This window comes from Adiantum capillus-veneris, chromosome 13, assembly GCF_014529385.1.
Source record: "Adiantum capillus-veneris isolate H3 chromosome 13, ASM1452938v2, whole genome shotgun sequence".
In the NCBI taxonomy this organism is placed as follows: domain Eukaryota; kingdom Viridiplantae; phylum Streptophyta; class Polypodiopsida; order Polypodiales; family Pteridaceae; genus Adiantum; species Adiantum capillus-veneris.
The window spans coordinates 11,143,213-11,168,940 of record NC_140943.1 but is presented as its reverse complement, the minus strand read 5'-3'; the positions used below and the strand labels follow the sequence as shown (position 1 = coordinate 11,168,940).

The window sequence follows — 25,728 nt, the reverse complement described above, 5'->3', positions numbered from 1 at the left end:
GCTCATCCCTGCGGGCTATATGTATCAATGGCTGTAGATCCTCTCTAAATAACACTGCCACTCCCCCCGAGCCCCGTCCTCTTTGCTCTGAGCGTGTCTCCTGTCTGTAAGCTATCTCCCACCTGTATCCACTGATGTGAGGCATGGATTGCCTAGGGGCCTGGTGTGTCTCAGAGTAAAAGATGATGTCTCTTCCAGTAAAGCTATCCTCAAAAGCCCCCACATCAAGACGCATAGATCCATTACAGTTCCAGGCAGCCACTTTGAGTGTGGTCCCATAGGTCTCGCACCGTCATGTGGAGCGTCGCTCTAGTATTACCACTCTTCCATCTCGGTAAAAGGCAATCTTGCCTTTCCCCCTTGCCGCTCTAATCTCCGGCATTACTTCCTGCATATGAGTGATCTGCGAGAGGGTGAGATCATCCCCGAGAAAGATGCCCGTCTCTTTAAGAGTTGGTCTTTTCTTCAAGGACTTCTTCGCTTCCATGGAGGGAAAACGGAGGATGAGTGCTCTTTCTTTTGAGGTTTCCCCACTGCTTCCATTTTTCTTTATGTTGCCCACTCTCCATGCTCTTGTGTGCGTCGGCTCATGAACCCCCATCAAGGCTATGAGTTCCTTTACCTCTTCGTCCACATTGCCTTTGTCTTTAAGACCGCAAATTCTCACATGTAAAGCGCGCACCCGTCTTCTTTGCTCCTCCTCTAGTGTCTGATTAATGATAGTGGGTGTGGACGTGGGTGTTATCTCCTTGCCTTTTCCTTTCTTGGCCACCTTGATCCATTTCTCGGCTTCATCTGCCTTCTGTTGAGTTTTGGTAAGAACATCCACCCAAGAAGTCGTCATTTCTTTGTGTTGCTCTTCTCCCTCTTTGATGGTCCATACTTGCTCCTTGATTGTGTTGATTTCTTCAATTACTGAGGGTTGCAGTTCGCCCTCTTCCAGTGTGTTTCTTGATCGTGCTTCGGCGAGATCTTTCTTGAGTGACGCAATCTCTTCATCCTGAGTCGTCACTCGGTCTTCCAGCGTATTTATCTTGCTCTCTTGGATCAGCACGCGTCCTTCGAGCATGTTTATTGTGCCCAAGAGATTGCGGTTCATCTTGGTAATGGTCTCCGTCATTTCCTCTTTGCACTTTTGAATGGCATCCTCTAGGGGGTCAGCTTTATCGTTTAGCTTCCTCATGCTTGATCGCCGTCCGAAAAAGAGCCACTAAGCGCACGTGTGCATCCACATTAGCAGTGGGCATGGTAGCTGGGCGAGTGGGGGAACGCGAGGAGGTATGGCAAGGGAGGGGCAGAATAGAGTATGGACGAGAGAGAGAGAGAGAGAGAGAGAGAGAGAGAGAGAGAGAGAGAGAGAGAGAGAGAGAGAGAGAAAGAAAGAAAGAAAGAAAGAAAGATTTTTAACGTCTATGTCAGGCCGAAATCGGCCTATGAGACAAATCAAATGTACATGGTGTGTATGTCATCCGTCTATCGGAGAGAGAGAGAGAGAGAGAGAGAGAGAGAGAGAGAGAGAGAGAGAGAGAGAGAGAGAGAGAGAGAGAGAGAGAGAGAGAGAGAGAGAGAGAGAGAGAGAGAGAGAGATTTTACTCGTGGTTACAGAGATCGCAAATCACGTCGATGTTTGGAGCCGAAAAGCTGTGGGCAAAGGGTTTTATGGGGGCTAAAGTAAGGATGGCAGTTTTTGACACAGGCGTAAGGGCTGATCATCCTCATTTCAGAAATATAAAGGTATGAACCCAAGTAGGTCTCTGTCTGAATGTGGCATAATTTTATTTTATGTGAGCAACTCATTAATACAGTCAAAACGCATGGCACGTATCCAGCACTTCTAAATTGTAGTGTTAAGCGTCAAAGGTGAAATATCTTGAATGGTAGATTGACAAAAGGTCCAGTGGTGAAGTAGAGTTTAAGACTTGGGGCACAATTAGAGAATTTCATGTTGCGGCCATGTGTTCTTCATCTTTTTGTTTGCAATCTTGAATTTCTGGATGCCAGAGAAAGGGACTTCAAGGACGTGAATTGTCACCAATTCTCATGCAATGTAATGTGCTTGCATAGGCTAGAAAATTTTCTACTTGCAGGTAAGAAAAAATAATGTGTCAGAAAACTGTTGTATTCTTGAAGGAAGTGTCATCTTATGATGGTGTGATGAAACTATGGACAACTGCTATATTCGTGCACAATTAAATGTGAAGTCAGGTTTTAAGTTCTTGCACATAAAAAGGGCCTCCACTTGGTTATCCAGAGATGCAAGAATGAGAATTATCAGAAAGTCAACAATGATTGTGAAGATACTGGAGTGAGAGTGGCAGTTTGGCTTGGTACCGATAAGAGTAGCAACCAGTGAATTGCAATTGTGCATGTGGTGCAAGGAAATCTGATTACGCACTCTCAAGTGAAGTACATCATGGTTCTTTTCCATTCTTCTTGATGTGAGCTTCCTAGTGGCGGCTCCCTAGAAATACTTGCAAAACAAGTTTTTACACATGTATATCCCCAATCAGGGTAAATGACTATACTTCTGGCTTAAAATTTTCATAGAAGATGTCAGCAGTCGCATGAAATTTTTGAGAGATTTTAATACTACTACATTCCAATCTAAAGTTGAGGCAGGAGGGAGAGGCAGCAACCCGTCGCAACGTTCATTTGAGATAGTGGAGAGGGGTAGCAATCCTTTGCAAGATTTGTGTGAGGTCTGTTACTTAAGTGATCATTGCTCATTGGTGGCGGTGTCTGATGACGGTTGGTGTTAGGACTGATTCAAACCCATTCACTTCTCTACACACCTAAATCATTCGTAACTCTTAATCAAACCTCATCTACTGTAGCATCTTACTGGTTCAAGATAAGCAATTTTTGAAGCATGTCTATCCCATAGCAAGTGCAAATTTTTGCTTCTTTTATCTGGATAACCTGGTTGGGCAAGGTATGAAGTGCACGTGAGAATGTCCAAGTTTTTTTTGCATCTCGATGTAAGTTGTCCTATACTTCTTTTCAAGCCATTGAAAAAAGAGGCCAATTGTTGCAACTGGAAAAATTTCAGTTAATGCTTATCAGTGGTGATTGCATAGAGTCTTGTCTTGCTCAGAAATATAAACCACCCCCACACTCATTTTGAACAAGATGGCAATGAGGATTGAACTGAACGCAAGGCTTGTAGATAATAGAGGAAGGCACCCCAATGAATATGCTGAACTTCTCGGTTACTTGCTCTTGGCATTGAATACTTTAGCAACAATTTGTGCATCACCGCACCAAAGTAGTTGAACTTCACTCACTATCCCTTGACTTTCTAGTGTTATTGAAACAGGCTGGCCACTTGAACAGGCTGATCACTGCAGCTATACCAAATCGAACTGAAAACAGCAGATAGAACTTGAAATAGCACTTGAGTCAAGATACAGGGGGGTGCCATTTTATCCTATTGTATTATGTTTAGGTCCTTAACTTTACATTTCTCTGCTCAGTATGGTAGAGCTCATTAAATGTATCTTAGAGTGAGCAATGACTGAGACACACATTTTACAGGTTTCTTGTTGTGGAGTATTCAGCACAGCATTTGTAGTAATTTTTGTGTCCTTTACCAGAAGCTGCTTGCTGAGTTCTAAGTTTGCAACATCTGACTATTTGCTGAGGTGAACCGCTTTTATTTTCCAGGAGAGGACTAACTGGACTAACGAGGATACCCTAAACGACAACTTGGGCCATGGCACATTTGTAGCAGGGGTGATCTCAAGTCAGGATCCACAATGTTTAGGTTTTGCTCCTGATGCAGAGATTTTTGCATTTCGAGTGTTTACAGATGCACAGGTAATAGACTATGTGGACTGTTTTAGCTTTATTACTAGATCTGTATTCACCATATATATGATCTGTACTTTCAAATTGATCTTGGGTCCTTTCTCGAAGTACCTTGTTGCCTTGACTGCCTCACAAGCTACTTCTATTATTTTGCTGGAGTGACTATATTTCTTTGCTTCATTTTGCAAAAAATGCTTAATAGGCTCTTTAGCTATGGTTAACAGGTTTGAGCTTTGGTACCCTGGCGTCGTCTGCGTCAGTTTTACATTAATGGCAAATCTTTATCAGTGTGTTGCAGGTGTCTTACACATCATGGTTTTTAGACGCTTTCAATTATGCAATCGCAACTAATATGAACATTCTGAATCTAAGCATTGGTGGTCCAGATTTTCTTGATCGGCCATTTATTGAAAAGGTATAACATTTTCTTGCTCTCAAACATATGCTACATGCATTGATTAGGATTCCAGAAGAAGAAGAGTTTCCGCTTTTTGGGCCCATTTATGACTGAAAAGTGTCGTATATCTGCATCTGTACAGTACAACATTTCTAATGTTGATCTCTTTTGATGGGGAAGGTATGGGAGATGACAGCTAATAATGTGATCATGGTCTCTGCAATTGGAAATGATGGGCCTCTTTATGGAACTCTAAATAATCCGGCTGACCAAAGTGATGTAATTGGAGTGGGTGGAATTGATTACAGTGATCACATTGCCTCGTTCTCTTCACGTGGGATGACGACTTGGGAAATTCCTCATGGGTATTACTTAGCAAGTACAGTTCGGATGTTAAATTTGTCTGGTCTTCTAATATGCATTGTTTGCAAATAGCTTGTATAAGTCATTTGGACTATTTGTCTCTGTGGTGATTTAAGGTATGGACGGGTTAAACCAGACATTGTTGCTTATGGAAGAGACATTATTGGTTCCAAAATCAGTTCTGGTTGCAAAAGTCTTTCTGGCACAAGTGTCGCCAGTCCTGTGGTGGCTGGTGCTGTGTGCCTCTTGGCAAGTGTTATCCCAGATGCCATTCGTTGGGACATAATCAACCCAGCCAGCATGAAGCAAGCTCTGATTGAGGGTGCTGCCCGTTTAGATGGCCCTAATATTTTTGAGCAGGGTGCAGGGCGGCTAAACTTGTAAGTAATCTTGAAAGTAACTTTTATTACAGGAAATATTAACTTTGTGTGATCTCTTATCTCTGCTCTAATCGTCTGTTTTCAGGCTAGAGTCTTATGAAATTCTGTCCAAGTATGAACCAAGGGCTAGCTTGGTCCCCCCTGCTCTAGATTTTTTAGAATGTCCGTATATGTGGCCATTCTGTAGGCAACCTCTTTACGCAGGTGCAATGCCCGTGATCTTCAATGTTACGATCTTAAATGGTATGGGAGTAGTTGGTTATGTTGAGGGTACCCCTGAGTGGAAACCTTCTGATACAGCCGGTGAACTGCTGGACATTCGATTCACTTTCTCAGATGTCATCTGGCCTTGGACAGGCTTTTTGGGACTGCACCTTCAAATTAAAGACGAGGGTGTCAATTTTTCTGGTATAATAGAGGGGAATGTCTCATTGACAATAGTTTCACCTATAAAAAGGCAAAAAGATACAATGCAGAGAAGTGAGTGCATACTTCATCTGAGATTGAATGTCATTCCCACGCCTCAACGGAAACGCCGAGTTCTATGGGACCAGTTTCATAATGTGCGGTATCCACCGGGCTATATACCAAGAGATTCTTTGGATGTACGGAATGATATACTTGATTGGCATGGAGATCATCCCCACACAAACTTTCATGGAATGTTTGATATGCTCAGAGATGCTGGCTTTTACTTGGAGATCCTTGGTTCTCCACTCACTTGTTTCGATGCCAAACAGTATGGGACTCTGTTGATGGTGGACCTTGAAGATGAATATCATGCAGAAGAGATAAAGAAACTCGAAAATGATGTCAAGGTTCTAGGACTTGGATTGATAGTGTTTGCTGACTGGTATCACCTGGAAACAATGACCAAGATGAAGTTTTTTGATGACAATACTCGAAGTTGGTGGACTCCTATTACAGGGGGGGCAAATGTCCCTGCATTGAATGATCTTCTTCTGCCTTTCGGTATTGCTTTTGGCGGGACAATCCTTTCTGGGCCTTATTCCATCAACGGAGAGAGGGGCTTTTTGGCATCTGGGACAGACATCATAAAGTTTCCTGAGGGTGGGTTTTTGCATCGTTTCATGTTTCAGGATGGCACAAAAGGCAGCTCGCTCTCATCTTCATTGCAAAACTCCCTTCAGCCTCAAGTAAGATATGTGACTGGCTCAGTTTCAAGCTGCTTTGTAATTAGTAAATGAAGTTCATTCATTGCTTTGAATAGGTGGAGGCTCCTATCCTTGGAGCTGTGCAAGTGGGTGAGGGTCGTATTGTAGTTCATGGAGATTCGAATTGTCTTGATAGTAGTCACATGGTGACTAATTGTTACTGGTTACTGAAGAAGTTCTTGGACTTCACAAGCAATCATGTCAAAGATCCTGTGGTGTTTGCACCTTCAAGGAAAATACTGTTTCCCTTGAGCGGGCCCAAAATTTTACTTCCTTCTCGTAGAGAGGATGTAAACTTCACTGGCTATTCTCTGGTTCTCAATCATGGGCTGTTATGCGGTAATGATGCAAGGTTTGATGTGCAAGGGACTCAAGGGTATCAGACGCCACTTGGAAGGTCCACTCAAAGTATTGGTCAACGGCAGCCTATGGGAAGCGACGCAAGTGGAGGTGAAGAAAATGTTTCACTGTTACCTGATTTTTCTCAAATTGATGTCGACAAGAATTCTTCATTGCTTGGTGGTGGGTTGCAATCTTATGGAAAACCCAACCATAACAAGAGCGCTGGAAGCTTCATCGAAAGTTCTGGTCTAGATTTAGAGAGTGAGCAGAGAAAAGCAGCCGGCGATGCCTCGCGTAAGGGGCAACAGAGAAAAAACGATCAAGGCTCGCGGTTTAGATGGCGAAACAATGATGAGGTGAGTAAAAAGCTTGTTGCGCTGCTTTAGCTGTGGTATGTATACTGAGACCTTTCATTATTGTTATGCAGTTAGATTCTTCAGCACTGCTAACTGCTCAGTGGCGCATTCCTCTGCTTCTTTGTGCAGCAGGTACTTTTCTTTGTGAAGTTTATTCTGGGTTAGAACATTCTTTTATGTTCTGGTCCTCATTGCTTTAGTGTGTTTCTTCATTGGTTGAATCAACTCAACAACAGGAGTTTGTGATGCAGGTTTTGTTTTGATTTTTGGTCTTTGGCGAATGCAGCAAAGGCATCGTAAAAAAGCCCGCAAAGGATCGATTCGATCACTGTAGTTACATGTTCTTTTCTGTGTAATCCCTCACCAAATGTAGGCATGTATACTAAAATGTTGTCAGAAAGAGATATACATGGACCAACACACACAAGCTGATTGGAGATCCTGTAACATTAGTAATATCACGAGAAATGATCTGGATGCGGTCTTCCTCCAAATACTTTCACTCCCTTTAGGTCAGCAAAAGTTAGTTTTGAAGATAGCAGTGCAGTGGCATGAGCAAATAGGTACCTATTGTGGACAGCTTTTTTCAGTCACTCCTGCAGTATAAGTTGTATTTTGAAGGACTCTCGCTTTGCGCATTTCTGTTACTCGCACCCACCCACACAGGCATCCATCTCTCTCTCTCTCTCTCTCTCTCTCTCTCTCTCTCTCTCTCTCTGTCATTTTATTTTGTCATTGTCATTTTTGTTACTCTGACTTTGTATCAGATCCACCACATTGTAACTTTCTGGTCTCATAGGTCATTCTGGCCTTCTGAAGACGTTAATATAACATTTCATTTCATTTCATTTCTCTCTTTCTCTTGGGGTATTCAGACAAGTTCTGAGCTGTCATCTAAAGCACCATGCATGTTGAGGCTGATCGTACTACCTTGTTGGTTACATGAAGGTTATACTTGTCTCAATTGTTGTATGCACAAGTATTTGAATTTGATGCCTTCGAAGAATTGGATTGGGAAAGTCTTTGAATACGTTGATGACAATGAGAATGTTATGGTGTAGACACCAAGGGGTCATAGCTATTTGCTTCTTTCAATGAAGAAAGTGTGATGATCTTTTTTGGGTGGGGGTTTTTTGTGTACGCTGCAAGGCCATCTTTTGAAGCCCGAACAGTTGGGTTAATTGCCTGAATTCTTCTAATTGTGATATGCTCCACATAGTGTCTTATGGCAGAACTTCCCTGACAGCTTAAGCAACTGCTTGACTATGGTGGTCGGGCAGTTCCTATCATCTTTTAAGCAATAGTGCCCGACTTGGTTAGTCGGACATCTTTTGACATCATTTAATGTAATGGTAGCTGATTCTTGGTCAATTTAAGTGTCCGCATCACCAAAGAAAAGCCATATCTGTTTCTAAACGCATGGTGCAGCAATTAGATAGAGCATGTACGATGACATGCTTCATAGTTACCCAGTTTAACCCTATATAAAGCCCTTTGTACGAGATGGGCGATCACCTAGTTATGTGACCCCTAGTTCTGTATTCAATTTCAATTTTCCTAGTGACCCCTACCCTTTGGCAAACGTGGAAAGCTATCACTTGAGGATCTCTTACGCAGGCATGTGGGTCATCTATTTGTTGACTGTTAGGATGTATGCACATGCATTTACATGTATGTACTTAGTGTAAATGAATACGTGTATAAATACATACATACATATGTGTGTGTGTGTGCGCTCAATAGAGCCAATTGTAAGAGGGAAATTTTATATCTATATGAAAGGCGGTATATATGAAAAGTACAGTATAAGTTCTTATGAGGGTGCATACTGCTAGGTAATGTGGTCCTCATCCAAGCTAAGTACATCTACCCATATGTTAGCACGCTAGCTTATTGCGTTGACTACGAACACTCTAAACCACGAGAGGATGAGGCTCAGGAGGGGATTATGTGAGTGCTTCTCATCATTAGGCTATACATAGTAGTTTGCCCATCCACAGAAGCCCGGTCACCACGCACTTTGTTGTGGAAAATCAACATTAATAATCCCCCCCCCCACCAAAAAAAAAAAGAAAAAAGAAAAAGAAAAAGAAAAGGAGAAAAATCAAGAAGAGTTTTTGTCCCAAAAAGAAATTGGGGGAATCTTTTGGTAATAGCAGTACAACGTGCCCAAGGAGATAGATCCTCATTTGTGTTCCACTTTACTAAAACCTCTTTGTACATTGTGCGCATAGTACACAATCATAGAATCCAAGGAAATTTTCCAAGTTCATTGCAAGCTTCACAAGGACATCAAGAGTAACTACATTCTCTTGTGGATAAAGTGACTCATTCAACCTAATAATATGAAACACTAGATACAGTTGAAATTTCTTTGACAATTCTAGTTTGCTTTGTTCTCGATCTTCTTGTAGATTTTGAAAGGTCCACAAAAGCAAGTTAAAACTATACATCAACATAAGTGGTGTGAAGCATGCAACAAATGTTTGGAGTTGCTGTAAGCAAACTCAAAATGTGGTAGACAATCCAAGTTAATCTGCTAACTTGGATTGTTTCTTGCTCACACTAGGGCACAACACATCCTCTAAAATGCGGTTTACTTATTATCACACCACAAGTAGCCATCTGTACTTAGAGTAACATCCAAATTTCCGAAGACTTCCCTCCAAAAATATATGTTGAAAATTCCTTGTGACACTATCTGTGAGAGTAACATCCAACTTTTTGAAGTCTTTCCTCCAAAAGTATACATTGAAATCCCTCATGTTATCTATAGACATGCCATATAGCTTGTGGACATGTCTAGCTAGCTAAGGTGCTTTCACATCCTTCTTATCAGTTATAAACTTTGCCATCTTAGTTAGTCTATTGACTACCATTGAAACCGAATCCTTTTCTTGACCCGTTTTAAACAATCCTATGATGAAATCCATGAAAAAACATTTGAGAAATATTCAAAGGATGAAGAAACTCTTCAACCTTGAAGCGCTCCTGCTTATTGACCTGCTCACACTTGCATGTCGCTCCCTCTTTTCCATTCTATTTTTTTTTTCTCTTAAAACTCGACCTTTTGAACTTCACTTGTAAGGTGCAAACCACGAGGTTCACTATGGCGCTTGATGTCATCATATATCTACGCATAGAAGATAGCATGAGAAAAATCTTTTGATTGTAGGGACTCAAGCATTCAAAAATCATCAATTCCCTTTAACCTCCCAATTGTCAAATATATATTGGGCAATAACTTTTTCTACTATAGAGCAAGAATCCATTAACGGCACAATATCTCAAGGTCATCTTTAGGCTAGTACTCTAGTCAAAAGGTTGTTCCAAACTATGCCCCAATTGTATGGTGCGATGAGAAGACAAACTCACCATTACTTGTAGGCCATACCTAACAAAGACAGGCTAGCCTTTACAAGTTTAATCAATCTGGCTAAAACATGATGATAGTGCCCTTATTTCTCTCTTTTGCTCTATGGTTCGAGTCTAATGAGCAAGTGAAACAATGGTACCTATCTACATGCCAATAAGGTCTCAAGATGTTGATACCACAAATTCCAGTCGCCTATCAGACTCATTCCTAGAGTACAAAGAAAAATAGGACATCATTGAATTGACAAAGCATTGCAAAATTGGGATTTGGATCATAAGGGAGTTAAAAACTTTCAAATCAACATCATGAGAGTTTTAGGGATATTTCTATGTTTTGCATAGCCTCAACGCTGCATTTGAGTTGAAGAAACAATCTTTTGGCTCAAGAGTAAACACTTGCAAAAAATCAGACTTTGCATTGAGAATCAAAGTTTAGTGGTGATTTGGAGTTCCAAATTTTGCAAAAGTCATACCATCACACTTAGGGGAGCTCAGGGGATCAAGTGTGTGAAGTTTTGCTAAAATCTTGAGGTTGCACATGGATTGCAATGACATGAAAATCGAGTAAAATTTTAGATCTGGTAGAGTTTTGGGGCAATAGTGTATGATCAAAGACTTTGATCAATTGAAGATAGAGTAAAGTAGATGGCTAGAAATTTCCCTATTCTCAAAGAGATATATGATAGCTAGTATGACACCCATTCTTAAATGGCCTCAATATCTTCTTAATGCAAGAAATACAGTTAAATGAAATGCATGCGAAGATGAAGGAAAAGAACTTGAGTAAAAAGCATAGGAAGCAATATTATTGAGTGTGCCAATAAAAAGATAAGGCTTCCCCTAGAGTGATGGGTATATATATAATGCAACGAAAAAACCATCCTAAATGTTGGAAATAGGTTTGCAGGGAAACACATACAGCTTGGAGAAGACAAAGGAAGCTCAAGGCACACAACAAAGAGTTGTATTACTTAGTGTGCAGTGGAAAGATAAGTTAGCCCTAGAGTGATGGGTGTATATACAATGCTCGAGGGAAAAAACCTCCTAGTGAGGGAAAAAATCCCCGGTGATCCTAAGTGCGTTCACACACATCACTACCACATGTATATGGTAACAAATCCCCCCCTGGGAGTGATACAGTGAATGAGAGCTGGCACATAGATTATAAGAAAGTGACATGCCCTAAGGACATGATTAGTCCACAAAGGTGAGTAAGCCTAAAGCTTTGCGGAAAGCTTTGAACTTCTCACGAGACAATGCTTTTGTGAAAAGATTTGCAAGATTGTCCCAATTGTAAAAAGATCTATGAGGTTGTCTTGTGGTGGCACATAAGCCAAGTTGGTCTCTTCTGCTAAGGGCCTCTCCCTGACATAGTGGTAATGCACCTCAACGTGCTTTGTGCGAGCATGAAAAATTGGGTTCCTCGCAACTGCCAATGTGCTATGACTGTCAGTGTAGATAGTGTTGGCAGTGTCCTGTCCAACACTCAAATCAGCCATAAGACGTTTGATCCATACACACTCAACTGTAGCTGTGAAGAGTGTTCTGTACTCATTCTCACAACTAGAAGTGGCCACAAAAGGTTGCTTCTTGCTCAACCATGATATGCATGAATTGCCGAGCATGAAACAAAACCACTTGTGGACACTTGCAAAACAACCAACCCAATATGAGTCCAAAAAAGCATGTAAATCTGGTGGCAATGATCCCCCCTTGGGATAAAACAACCCAAGATGTGAAGTGCCACTCAAGTAGCAAAAGGTCCGCTTGATAGCGTGCCAATGCTTAGGCCTTAGGCTATGCATAAATTTGCTGACATGTGAGACTGCAAAGTGAATATCCGGCCTTGTGTTGCATTCATAAATAAGGCATCCAATAGCAGTTGGGTAAAGAGTTACATCGGCTTGATCAACAACATCATGTAGACTCAATTTCAAACCTGCTTCCATGGGAGTGGCAATATGTTTGCAATGCTCAAGTCCAAACTTACATAGCAATGTCTCTATGTAACTTGTCTGACACAAAGCAATACCACCATCACACTGCTTAAACCGTATGACCAAGTAATGATGCAACAACCCCAAATCTTTCATCTTGAAAGTAGCATTCAAATCAGCCTTAAATTTAGCAATATGTGCCTTATTCTGACTAGTGATCAACAAATCATCCACATATAGAACAACAATTAGAAGTACATCACCCTCACACTTCACATACAAAGCGCTTTCTGTTGGACTGTTATTTACGAAATCCTCGTTTGACCAAAGTTCTCATACCAAGCACGGGAAGAAACCATCAAGAAAGTAAAGTTTACGAGCTTTACCATCCACAAACAAAATATATCTTGATTAGTCAAGATGTTGTTTTGTGAAAGATGCAATTCAATCTTTGTTAGCATTACCAAAAAGACACATACAATCTCACAAAATGTATATGATATGATGTTTCGTCTATTCAATAGCGGGAGGAAAAATGTAAGTCCTAATGAGGTACATGTGCAACCTATGTAGGTTTCAAGTGATGTTATAGATTAGCCATTTTCTCATGCAAATTTGCAATATGTAATTAACAACGGGAATGGTTGAAAAGGATCAGGCTAAAGGTATGCCAGGATGGCTCGTGCAAACGTTGCATGACAATAAATTGGAAATAAGCACCTTTTTCTCCTTGTACTCGTTTGGGTGTTTTGCAAGACTCTTATGCATTAGATTGTTGTGTTTTGGTTGTGTCTTGTATGTATGATAAAGAAGAGCCTCTAGTATGTTTTGGTCGTGTCTAGTATGTATGATAAGGAAGATCCTTTGTTATGTGATGAAGTACAAAATTCAAATTTTAGTTGGCTGCAATGCAATTTGAGTATGATGTTATTGTGAAGAATGGCACATAGTCTTTGTGTGACTTGTCTCAAGTGCACTTATTTGGTGATCTTCTATTTACGAGAACTTAAACATTCTTTTGATCTTTCACAAGCATGTGCAAAATGAGGGAGCATCAATAAAAACTTGCGACGCTGTGATTGGCAAACCAATTGATTATAGACTCTTATTCAATATTATTGTAAACCCCTGCATAGTCCTATTTTGAATATCTTACCTAGTATAAAAGAGGGCTCAAAGCATAAAAAAATCTACACTAACATCAAGTACATTGAAAACAAGTGACATTAGGGTCCTTAAAAAATTACACTTATGCAAATGTAGTTAACTCCACGGCAATGTGTTCCTCATAAGTACTCCTTCCATCAAACAAAGTGAATGTAAAAGAGGGCTCAAAGCATTAAAAATCTATACTAACATCAAGTACATTGAGAGCAAATGAAATTCGTGTCCTTAAAAAATTGCACTCACACCAAAGATTTTAATTCCATAGCAATATGTTTCATGTGAATTTTCCTGCCATCAAACAAGGTAAGCACTTGATAGAAATTAGCAAGCAATGACAAACCACTTGTCTACATGTTCTTATTGAATAGTCTTACAAACCCTTGCATACTCTTCTGTTGAATACCTCACCCTAGTATAAAAGAGTCTCTAAAGCCAAAAAAAAACTGCAGTAACATCAAATTACATGAAAGCAAGTGACATAATAACATCAAGGAAATTAAGTCCATAGCACTATGTCATGTCATTCAAAATTACATCAATTGGAAAATTACATAACTGCACCAAGTCAAATCGACCCCATGGAAATACAAATGATAAGTCTCCTAATATTAAAAAGCTCTCTAGATGCCCTACAAGTAGGACTGCACAACCCCTAGGTCATTATCTATGCCTAGATAATGATGGTGGAGATGATAATTTTTTTTTCCAAGTGAATCATATCCTACAAACACATCAACCATGCAATCATGCTCATGGGTGAAGGTCTTCACCCAGCCATCTATCTAGTAGAGAAGACCTTTTGCCTCAACAAAATAGGGAAGGATTTCTCATTTGCTAATAAAAAAGAATGCTTACATACCTGTAGAAGGTTGGGGAGACCTTTACCCCACCACATACACATGTGCCTCCCGAGACTGAAAAAGGTAGAGCCGCAAATGCCTTGGAGATAGCATTGAAACCAACACAAACTAGCTACCCACAACCATCCTCTCTAGCTACTTGATCGATCAAGGGACTCTCATACCCTTTGTGATGGTGTATACCCAAGAAAAGGATTTGCACATGCAAGAGATAGATGTTATAATTTGTATGGAATAAAATACAAGCAATAACTAGAATTCACTCAGCAACTCACATGCTCGTTGTTGTCATGCAACTATCCCAAATCTATCATAATTGTCATACTTTCATGTAGAGTGAAATTTGCCTCTCATGATCCAACATGCACTTGAGGGAAAAGACCTACCAAGCAGCACAAGATGTAACAACCCTCATCCACAGTGTAGCAAATTGCAAGCACTGTTGCCTTCAAATGCATCTTCACTTAGAACTCATTCTACGAAGGGAACTCTCTATGAGATCTCTAGTAACTCAATTGACACTAGTGCCGTGGCTAGTAGGTAGTCAACCCAAACAAGCACTACAATGGTTGCATGCCTCTTTCCAAGATAGAATATGGAGCTAAGAACCCCACTAAAAAGTTTTACAACATAACCACCAAGAGAAGGGAAATGAATCACATGCAAAAAGGAATGCCTAGAAAACTTTGAAGAACCATAGGCTTACACATTAGCATTGGATACTATCACGAATATGTCATAAAAAATAATTTTGGATTGACATGTAACTTGCCCTGCAAATAAGAAAATTCACATTCAAAGAATTACTCTTGACAGTAATAGAATTCTTTTCCATGCCTTACCTTGCTTGTCCAAAAAATGGTTTATTCAAAGCTCTTGCTACAAAGAGTCTGCTCTATGGCTACTCCTAGTGGATGAACCAAACCAAACCAAATTTTGTCCAAAGCTCTTACTACAAAGAGGCTACTCTAATTCAAATCCACCAGAAGCAAAACGTCAAAAAACAGTGTTAGGTTACCGTTTGTTGAGATGAGTAGTATCTCCAAGACTTCTTATGTGTTGCTTTGTCGCCACCAAAAAATACTACAGATCACAATTCTGGGTGATCGAAGGCTGTTGTGTGATGGGGTAGTTTTCCATAAGAGGTGTGCGTTTGTGTGTGTGTGTGTGTGTGTGTGTGTGTATTGTGTATGAGAAGAATCGGGCAGCAACAGCCTTGCATGTGTGTGTGTGTGTGTGTGTGTGTGTGTGTGTGTAATGCGTTTGAGAGGACTCTGCTGCGTGCATATGTATGATGGGAGCCCGTAGGGCAGTAGATAAATGTGTGGGGAGCTCTATGCAAGTGCGTAGGGAATGTGGGTGGGCTTATAGTATTCTGAGCCTACGATTTTATAAGTATAGCTCACCGGATCCACATTCGGTGCTTTCATTACACCCATGCGCTCAAGAAAATCGGGGTAAGGCGCCAACTGTTCCCCTTCGTTTATCAGGCATGCACCTCTCGGTGCTTTTAATGATTTTGAATGTTTTTTTGTTTGTCCATATCCACGTTAAGTGCTTTTGTAAGTGAGCCTCCTTGAGTTAGATTCCTTTTTATCTTTTGCTTGGACTTCCAATGTGTGTGTGTGTGTGTGTGTGTGTGTGTGTGTGTGTGTGTGTGTGTGTGAGAGAGAGAGAGAGAGAGAGAGAGAGAGAGAGAGAGAGAGAGAGAGAGAGAGAGAGAGAGAGAGAGAGAGAGAGAGTTCTTCTTATTGACACCCTTGACTTGGATGGTGCTTGTGGATAGGGGTGGTTTTCCTAGCTAACACCAAACTCCATAGGATAACAAATTATGTTGACTCCTATATCCAATAATGCATTATATTGTACTCTCCCATAGAGGCTATTTAGTTCAATTGGATATCATAGAGGTGGCTAAAATTACAACGAATCATCATCAATGTCTTCAAAAAATGCTTCCATGATTCTCAGATTAGCCTCTCGTTGGCGTCTAAGACGTTGTTGTCTTTCTCGAGCCTCAACTCTTGCTCGGATATTTTTAAGCTCTGCCTATTCTTTGGCTGCTTTCTTTTGATGGATGGCTTGTAACTCTTCCTAGCTTAGAGGATCATAGTACCTTTTGAATTTACTCCCATTGATGAATCCAATGGTTTCAACTCCATCTAGAGTCTCCACATGAATGGAACCTTGCGGGGTAGTTTCACACACTCGATATGGTCCTTTTCTCACATATTTCAACTTTTGTTTTCTGTTACACACTCCATACATAAGGGCTTTATCACATGCCCCTATATAATTAAGCCATTCAACGGTAGATTTATTTTCATTTATTCTACCATGCACATTTGCTCGATAACGTCGCCTCTTATGTCTCTTACTCTTCTTGTCTAATTTTCAATTATAGCCGATCTCTAGTGAAGAGTCACTAGATAAATCGCTACTTGTGTCTTCTGCTCCCTTGGATAGATTGTCATCTAGGGTACCACTGGGCTCTGAATGGTTTCTCCCCACATTTTCACTAAGAATTAACTCAGATTCTTTGTCCTCAGAGTCAATTTCAATTGATGATTCTGACCCCAAATCGTGTGGGCTATAGTCTTGTGAGATGCTATTGGTTCCAATGCTAGTCAAACGTTCATCTTGTAGGTCATCAAAAGCTATATGCATTTCTTCTAGCATATTTAAGGATACAAGTGTTGGCATTTCATTCCCCTCAGGTGTTACCCAGGTCATCCCCCTATTTCCCCAATTGTCTATGGTTGCTGCTAAGTGGACCCAATCCACATTGTCCGACTCAGTCATCCCAGGTAGTACATCCATATAAGGAGAATCTTCCCCAACATCAGTGTCCATTTACATGTGTAACAATACTGCAATGGGGCCGAATGAACTGTGGTGTCACATCTATGATCAATTAAAAACATGTATCCTAGAGGATGTGCTCAACCAGCTACAAGATCCATTCGAATGACAAAATCTTGGAGCTGCAAGTAGACATAGTTTTTAGACCAGTCATGCACCATTTTTGCTTCCCTCATGAAAGGACGTCCTAAGATCATCTCAAATGCCATAGTTTGCTTGGAGAAATCCATAACAATGTAGGTATTTCTTATTTTATGTCTAAATACCTTGATCTTGAGATCTTCTAGCATCCCAATAGGTTTAACAATAAACCCATTGGCCATCTTTACTACTATGATTGTGGTCCCAAGGTGAGGTCTTCCCATAATTTGCCAGCAATTTTTAGTCACAATGCTAAACTCAGCACCACCATCAAGGATTCGCTTCACAGTGAATCCCTTGGTAGTGATTGGTATTGCTGCATTGGATTCATCACCCTCAAAGTATTGTCCCAACTTGTTAACATGTATTTCTACAACAGGGTTCTCATCTAGGTTGGGTTGTGGATCTAAGTGTTCCTCCTCTATTGGCATCTCCCTAGCTCCATCCTTCTATGCAAATCGTGGTAGCCTGACCTTCAGTTCTCCATTGAGGAAAGCTCGAAGAGCTAAGAATAGCTCAGGGTCTCCATATAATTTGGACATGATGGTGGTTCTAACTTCTGAAGCCATGAAATCCATCAATTTGGCAATGTTCAATGGTACCTTTTGGGCTTTAGTCCCTTGATGTGGGGAAGATGGGATCTCCATTTCTTTGATAAGGTCAGGTAGTCCCTCTGTAAACATTCTTTCCAACAAGAAGTGAGTCTGCCCACTTTTCCATGACTTTAAGTCACTTTCTTCTTGGATGACACTAGGTATGGTTGGAGGTCTATGGAATTTGTGAGCTTGTTTTTGCGTAGGGAACAATGTGTTTGTAATCTGGATCTGTCTAGGTCCTAGTTCTAGATCCCTTTGGATATCTTCTACCAAACTCCTTAATTGCTTGAATCGCTCGATCTCCTCTGTAGGATTTGGATAAGTTCATATCTTCTTCTTGGATACTGGCCCCATTGTGGCTCATGACGATCTTCCTTGTTGGTTTCGTTCTTAGTGGTCGTTTTGATCTCCATGGTTTCACCTGAATCAAAATCCTCTTGAGTGTTGTTCATGTATATGGGGTCGTCACCAGTCCCTATGTTGGTCTTTGAACTGGGGTCTGACTTCACTGCTTTTTGCGATCTCTTTCTTTGTGTTTTCTTCTTCTTCTTCGATTGGGCAATTGATGCCGTGTCTCTTTATTCAAGAATATAATTTTGTTTTTGGAGCATCGATCGTGTGAGTACATTTATTGGTACCACAAGTGTACTTTCTGATGGCTCCTTGGTAATCTAAATCAAGTTTAATGGTGTGATCTTTGGTGCATTTGGATTATTTGGACATTGGGCAATCAAATGATCTATGCCACATTGATTACACAAGAGTATCGGCATTATAGACGTGCTTGCTTGATTGGTTTGCATTAGTGTGGCGTTCTTTTGTAGCCTAATAGGACACTTGGCCACACGATGTGGACCTCCACACTCATAGCATTGAAGAGGTGGTCTCTTGGCAATGTAATTGATATTTTGCCCTCTTGCAGCAAGAGCAGCTACTTGATAGATAGGTTTGACTTGTCCCCAATAGTCCTCCATGTAGTATTGTGGACTTTCTTTAAGCACATCAATCCCATAGGAAATATTAGGGGCCTATATCTTCCTCACAACCTTCCAAACAAGAAATAGATGACTCACAACCCACCTAATTCACAAAAGTGATTCTCGGATGTGGTGGTTGCGGTCCTAGCACTGGAGGTGGTAAGGGTGTTGTTTGAACAACATTTTGGGCCCTGGGGACCATGTGTTGTGACGTTGCTCAAGAGGTGGGGCCGGCATCAATGTAGTCACTCAAGGTGTGTCTGTCCATGCTAAGGTTGGTCTATTGGCCATCGTGTGCTTAAATACTATACAATCCTTAGCTTGATGAATATACCACCCACAGCCATTGCAATTCCCATTGAATTTTTTCTAGAAGTAGGGCATTCATTGGTACTATGCGGATCATAGCATACTTAGCACCATGGTTGCTCCCTTCTTGGATACATATGATTGTTTTGTGGAGCATGATTGTCTCTAAGACTCTCTTGAATGGCCTTGGTGAGATGTGCTAAAGTCATCTCAGATATCTTTGGCTCCTTAGCAATAGGCTTTAGGGTCATTGGTTGATGCCTCGATGCTTGTGGGTTGGTAGATTTAGGCTCAATAGACACTCTTTCTCCTTGAATCATTAAATTATCCTCCAATTGGATCGCATTGGTGGTGACTGCTTCCCAAGTGGTGATACCTCTAATGACTAGGCCATTGTAGATATCCTCATGCCGTAATCCCCTAATGAATCTATCAAGCAATTGGTTATTGTTGAAGCGCTCATTTGGATTACAACGAGAATTCAAATGCTTCAAGCGACTTATAAAGTCTCTCACCGACACATACCTTCTTTCTCTACCTTTCCTATATATCATATTGCACCACAAAGCATCATAGAGTGCTATTCGAGCTTAGTGCAGGGCATCTCCCCGGCAGCGGCGCCAAAAATGTGTGCATCTGTTGCACGTGTCAAAGCAAGGGACTTGTCATACACTATGTGCAAGCCACAAATGGCTGCAATCACACAACCAAATTAATCTAACAAGCTCAAGAGAGCAAGGGTGTGTTACTCACCGTCCTACGCTCGCCTTTGTGGAGGATTCCTTGCCGCGAAGTCATGCCGCGCCCAACCGCCGTCGTGCTGTTGCAATGCTCGATCACTCACTCTCTCTCTCTCTCTCTCTCTCGCGCGCACACACACACACACACACACACACACACACACACACACACACACACACACACACAAGGAGATGAAGAAGGAGATGGAGCAGAAGCACTCTTCAATTGCACAAATGAGAGAATAAGTGATTTTTAGGTTTATGTGACTTTTATATGAGCTCACCCATTCACACCTGGGCACCCATGCTTAGCCAACTAACCCTTGAATGTTCCAGTTAGAGTGCACCTCTCATCGACGATCACTTTTACCATTTTCCTATTGGACCGACAAGCCCAACCCATGACTACTAGAAGTGGACGACGGTGGTTAACAATAGTAAATGGGTCTTTTTATTTCACATTTTGACATTTATTGACTTTCTTGCATTCTATGGTTTTAGAATGTTAAAGTGAAGCTTCACCTTGCATACTTTTGGTAAATTCTATAGATCCACACACACACACATACATATATTGATGAGTTCTTTTTGGCTTTCTAAAAGAAGTCTTAGTGTTGAATTGGATTATGCATACTTTCATTGTTTTGAGTGCCATAATGGAGACTTACCTTAAATGTTATTTCCATTTTAAAATATTAAATGAATCTTTCTATTTCACCTTTCATTTCACATCCTTACACGGCTTGACTTCACTTGCATTCTATTCTTTTAGAATGCTAAAGTGAAGCTTCAACTTGCATAATTCTAGTAAATGTTATACATATACATACATATATTTATTTATTTTACACACACACACACACACACACACACACACACACACACACACACACACACACTAAATGAGCAAGCCATGGTAAAGGGAAGAAAAAATGGTGATATATGTGAGAACTTAGTTCAATTAGCTTGCAAATTCAAAAATTCGACTATTACTTCCAATTTGCTTCTTTGAAAGGAGAAAACTCAGTCCCTTAATAAAAGAGATATTCCTGAATAATGCTTTACCTTATATAATTCTATTTAAACTCAACATAATGATTTTATCATTTTCTTATTGTTTTAGAAAGCCACAGTGACCCTTTCACTTGTTATTTTACATTTCATTTCACAGCTTCACATTTGATTTTTCTTGCATTCTATAAATTAATTCTAATCAATATTCGAGAAAGTCTCTTTTCTTAAGCGGCCGATGGTCGAGTTTCCTCCTCACAAGAAGAGAATCGAAAATACTAGCATAAATTTAAAATTTGCAAGATTTTTGAACTATTTTCTCACATATTTCATCGTTTTTCTTGCCTTCATCATGGTTTGCAACCGGCTAGTCTCGATTTACGACCGGCTCAAAAGCTAAGTTGAGGCAATCCTTTCTTGAACACTGATTTCAGTTAAACTCAACCTAATGACTTTATCACTTTCTTATTTTTCTAGAAAGCTATCATAAAAACTAATGTAATGGAAATGGCCTATGAACTTTGAGAGTAGCGGAATTAGGAAATTAGGTGAAGCACTTTTGTGAGATTACTTTGTGAGCATAGCGGGTGAACTTAATTGATGGTAGCAACATAAACATGGTACTTAGTTAACTTGGCATGAACAATACTTTTGCAAGAGAGGGAGAGAGAGACAGTTTAGAGAACATGACAATAGTTGAGGGCCGGATTAATACGGAGCCGGTCCCCCCTCCAATAGGCATTTGTATTATAGTTTCTCCCATCAAGAGAGACTTGGTACAGTACAATCTTTGTGTTCCTTGTGACCTAGGTGATGCAACGAAGATGGAAAGCTTCATGCATCACAAACATAACATAAACTTTGTAGAAAGCATTAACTATCCCAAGCTTCAGTCCCAAGACCTCAAACACCTTCGAAGGTAGAGAGAGTTAGCGGGGGAATGAGGGTAGGGAAGAGAAACAAGAAACATTCCATAGGACAAAGAAATAGTTCCTCGCTTATCATCACTCTTCTTGCTAGCATACATAATAGCATAGTAATGAAGATGGAGAAGATGGCAAGCTTCAGCATTGAAGCATGGCTCTTGGTTGGATTTGCATTCCATAGCCAAGAGTGTTGGTGTAGGCTCTCACTACAAGCTTGGAGAAGGAGGTCGAGTTCCTCAACTTTCACCAAGTGAGAATGATCCACAAAATGTGTGTGTGTGTGTGTGTGTGGTGTAGATCCCCCCAGCACCCCCCTTGATTGCTTGGGGCGAGTTGTAGCTTTTACACATATTGCAAGCTCATTGGACCCCTCTCCCTCTAGCCAATCAAATACTCCATGCATTCAAGTACATGGGTAGTCTTTTAACAAGTGTCCTCCTTACCCCTTAGAGAGAGAGAGAGAGCTTGAAAACATCTAGATATTTGCTGGATGGAACTAGAAGCTCATTGGACCCCTCTTTAGCCCAACCAATAGCATTCAAGTACACCATGTGGTTAAGCATAGGGAGAGTCTAACATGTGTCCCATGTGCCCTTTGAAAAAGGGGTGCCCTTTGGGTGAGTGGAAAGTTAAGTCAAAGATTCCCCTAGCTTTGGGAATTTCATGCATAGGAAGCTTCCCAATCACCTTCCTCATTAAGTTTGTAGGATCTCTTTTTGACTCAAGCACCTTACCCCCCATGTATGGAAAGCTTCTCAAGAACCTTCCTTATTAAGTTTGTAGGGTCGCTTTTTGACTCAAGCACCTTACCCCCCATGTACGAGAAGCTTCTCAAGCACCTTCCTCATTAAGTTTGTAGGGTCTCTTTTTTACTCAAGCACCTTACCTCCCATTAAGTATGACAATCACCTCAAGTACCTTAATCATCATGCAGGACAAGCACCTCAAGCACCTTACTCATCAAGCACGCACCTTAGTCATCAAGCACGACAAACACCTCAAGCTTAGGTCGGGTTCCCACCTCAAGCTCAACCCTAGCTTGCTTAAGGTCAAAGGACTTTTAACACTAACCATTGGAGGTATTTAATGAAGCTAACACTAAGGTCTTTTAAGATCCATTAGATGCACATTAATCTTTGATAGACTACCTCCTTTTGGACTCTTATTAAGATATAACCATCTCTCCTCTTGGTCCCCTGCTGAGGTAAGTCTAGAAGCACTTATTGCACATTTGTCTTTGATATATTACCTCCTTTTGGACCCTTATTGAGATGTAACCATCTCTCCTCTTGGTCCACTACTGAGGTAAGTCTAGAAGAACTTATTGCATATTGCTCTTTGATATACAATCTCCTTTTGGACCCCTATCGAGATACAACCATCTCTCCTTTTGATCTCGTGTTGAGATAGGTCTAGAAGCACATGTCTCTATTCTAAGTATTGTTCTCGTTTATTCTCCCACATGAAATGATCAGTTTAATATGAGAAAATCATTTGGTAAAGTTAGATATTATATTTTATGACATTACCTCTCTCTTGAAATCATAGTCGTCCTCGACTATGAGGTAGACAAGATAAAGCCTAGTCATTAGTCCATGTTACTTAGCGGGTAGAGGATCCCTTTTTACCCTTCGACATCATTCCAAGATGGATGACTAATCCATTTGGTGCTTGGGAGATATAGCTGTCGCAAGCATGTCTGCTCTGTAGTCCATAACAAACTTCCAAAGTAGAGTGACAAGTTCTACTTGGTGTTTGGGAGACGTCGTCACCACAAACATGATTCTAAGCATGCATACTACTTAAATTTACGCACAATAAAATGGGAAGTAGTCTTATAAGACAAAAACATTTTTCATTTAAAATGCATTTTCATATGCTTACTGTAGTGCAACATTGTAAGCATTGACAAGGTTCATAGTATCCTTAAGCTAGGTTCCTTGCATCCATTTAGCATCTTTAAAAGGATAATTTTTTAACTTAATAAGATATCGTCATATAATCTTACCATTTCTTAATACCTTGTCTTCATGTCATAGGATGGACTTAAATTGAAGTACTGATCTCCGATTTTTGGAGGGTCTGCAACTATTGCTTCTTTTGATGGTGCTCCTTTGTAAGGCTTCATAAGCTCTCATGGAAAACATGGTGCATGAGCCAATGGTTGGGGCAACTTTAATTGATAAGACATCTCATTGATTGGCTTAAGAATTTAAAAAGGAACATAGTATCTTTTTGCTAGATTAGCATAATACTCTTGGTGGCCCATAGGATTCTTGCCCGTAGTATGCCTTGGACGAGCCTTGAGAAAGTTTAACAAGACCGAATCATGTTTCTTAAAGGCTAAGGCTCTTCTATGCTTATAAGCAGTAGCCCTTTTTGCCTTTGCTTTGAGATGGATATAACCTCTTTAATATTTGGAAAAGATTCTTGTGAGTCTCGGATATATTCATCAGTAGTGAAGATCTTCCCATGTACTTTAAGTAGTAAAGGACTTTTCTATCTTCCCTCTTTAACCTCGAAAGGTGCTTTCCCAATAGAAGTATGTACAATGTCATTGTACGCATACTCCATAAGAGGTAGGTACTTCTCTCATTGAGAACGATGGTTCACTTCCATGAAATAGGCTTTTAGTAGATCAAGAATCGTTAGATTAGTTATTTCACTTTGGTCATCCGTTTGTAGATGATAGACCGAAAGAGAAATTTAATCTACTTCCTAGATCTCAAAGAGACCCTTCTAGAAATTACTGGTCATTCTAGGATCTTTGTCCGACACTATGGGTGTTGGAAATCCATGATGATTGAAAATTTGAGATCTGAAGAGGGTTGCCATTTGATGTGCCTTGACATGCATAAAGTGTGTTTTCTTGTTAAGCTTGTCAACTGAAACAATCCAAGTTGCTTCCCTCGATCAAATTTCAACTTTTGGTATACCACGCATTTTGAAACATACTCTTGTATGTTTACTTTTCATGATAGATCAACAAAAATACATTTCTACTCCTTGAAGAGTAGATTATGGATTCCCTTTTTGCCCCGCATAAGGAGAAGTATGGGATTCATACATGACTTTCTAATTGTATGGGTGAGTAACACATAGCCTATTGCCGTTTGGAAGATAACCATCCTTCAAGTGAATGGTTCTTTTTTCTTCCCTAATGCAAAGGTTGTAATTACATACTTAAACTCTCGGTCAGTAGCATACTCATCTATCATAAAAGATAGATCATTTTTGTGAGTGGCTATAGACACCACATTTACCCTTGGTCATTGTGAAAGTGCATCGACCACTTGATTGTGCTTGCCAACAATGTGAGCAATGTGAAATTTAAATTGCAAAAGAAAATTTTCCCACATCATTTGTTTGTCGGAAAGCTTGGTTTGCGTCATGAAGTTCTTGAGGCTTTGTGATCCATTCATAGGATGAATGGAGTCCCCAAGAGATAGTGTTTCCACGTGTTCAGGTCATATAGAATAGCTAGTAGTTGTTTCTTGTATTTGCCCAATACTCACTTATCGAAGTTGAGTCTTTGACTCTCATATGCTATGGCATGCCCTTCTTGAAGCAAAATAGCTCCAAGGCAATTACCACAAGCATCACATTGGACCTCAAATGTCATTGAGAGATCTAATAATGTGAGCACATGTTGGGAGATAAGCTTCTCAAAAGCTTCTTGCTATTTTGCAGTCCATGAATACTTAACATCCTTTTTTGTTAAGTCATGTAATGGGCACACATACCTACAAAGCTTTGTACCTCCTGTGGATTCCTTGGATTAGGCCATATTTTTATTACCTCTAACTTTGTTGCATCCATATGGGTGCCATCGTTAGAGATAATGTGACCTAAGTATTGAATCTCTTGGAGGAAAAAATCACTTTTCTTTTGATTAATGAAAAGCTTATTCTCTCTCACAACTTGAAAGATTACTTGGAGGTGTCGCTTGTACTCCTCAAGAGAATTTGAATGGACTGAAGATTTTTTCCATCATGAGTTTGAATGCG

At 40.4% G+C, this 25,728-nt stretch overlaps 1 protein-coding gene across 1 annotated transcript in view; it reads left to right on the top strand.

Annotated features, from left to right (window-relative positions):
- The window catches only part of S1P (SITE-1 protease), a 32,176-nt gene extending 24,587 nt beyond the window's left edge, over positions 1 to 7,589 (top strand). Inside the window, exons 2-10 of the mRNA XM_086526414.1 lie at positions 1,606 to 1,734; positions 3,664 to 3,816; positions 4,106 to 4,222; positions 4,385 to 4,569; positions 4,684 to 4,947; positions 5,033 to 6,104; positions 6,179 to 6,820; positions 6,892 to 6,952; positions 7,072 to 7,589. Coding sequence (XP_086382540.1) covers positions 1,606 to 1,734; positions 3,664 to 3,816; positions 4,106 to 4,222; positions 4,385 to 4,569; positions 4,684 to 4,947; positions 5,033 to 6,104; positions 6,179 to 6,820; positions 6,892 to 6,952; positions 7,072 to 7,154 — 2,706 coding nt within the window. The 3' untranslated portion in view covers positions 7,155 to 7,589. The remainder of the gene's footprint in view (positions 1 to 1,605; positions 1,735 to 3,663; positions 3,817 to 4,105; positions 4,223 to 4,384; positions 4,570 to 4,683; positions 4,948 to 5,032; positions 6,105 to 6,178; positions 6,821 to 6,891; positions 6,953 to 7,071) is intronic.
- The last annotated feature ends 18,139 nt before the right edge of the window (positions 7,590 to 25,728 follow it).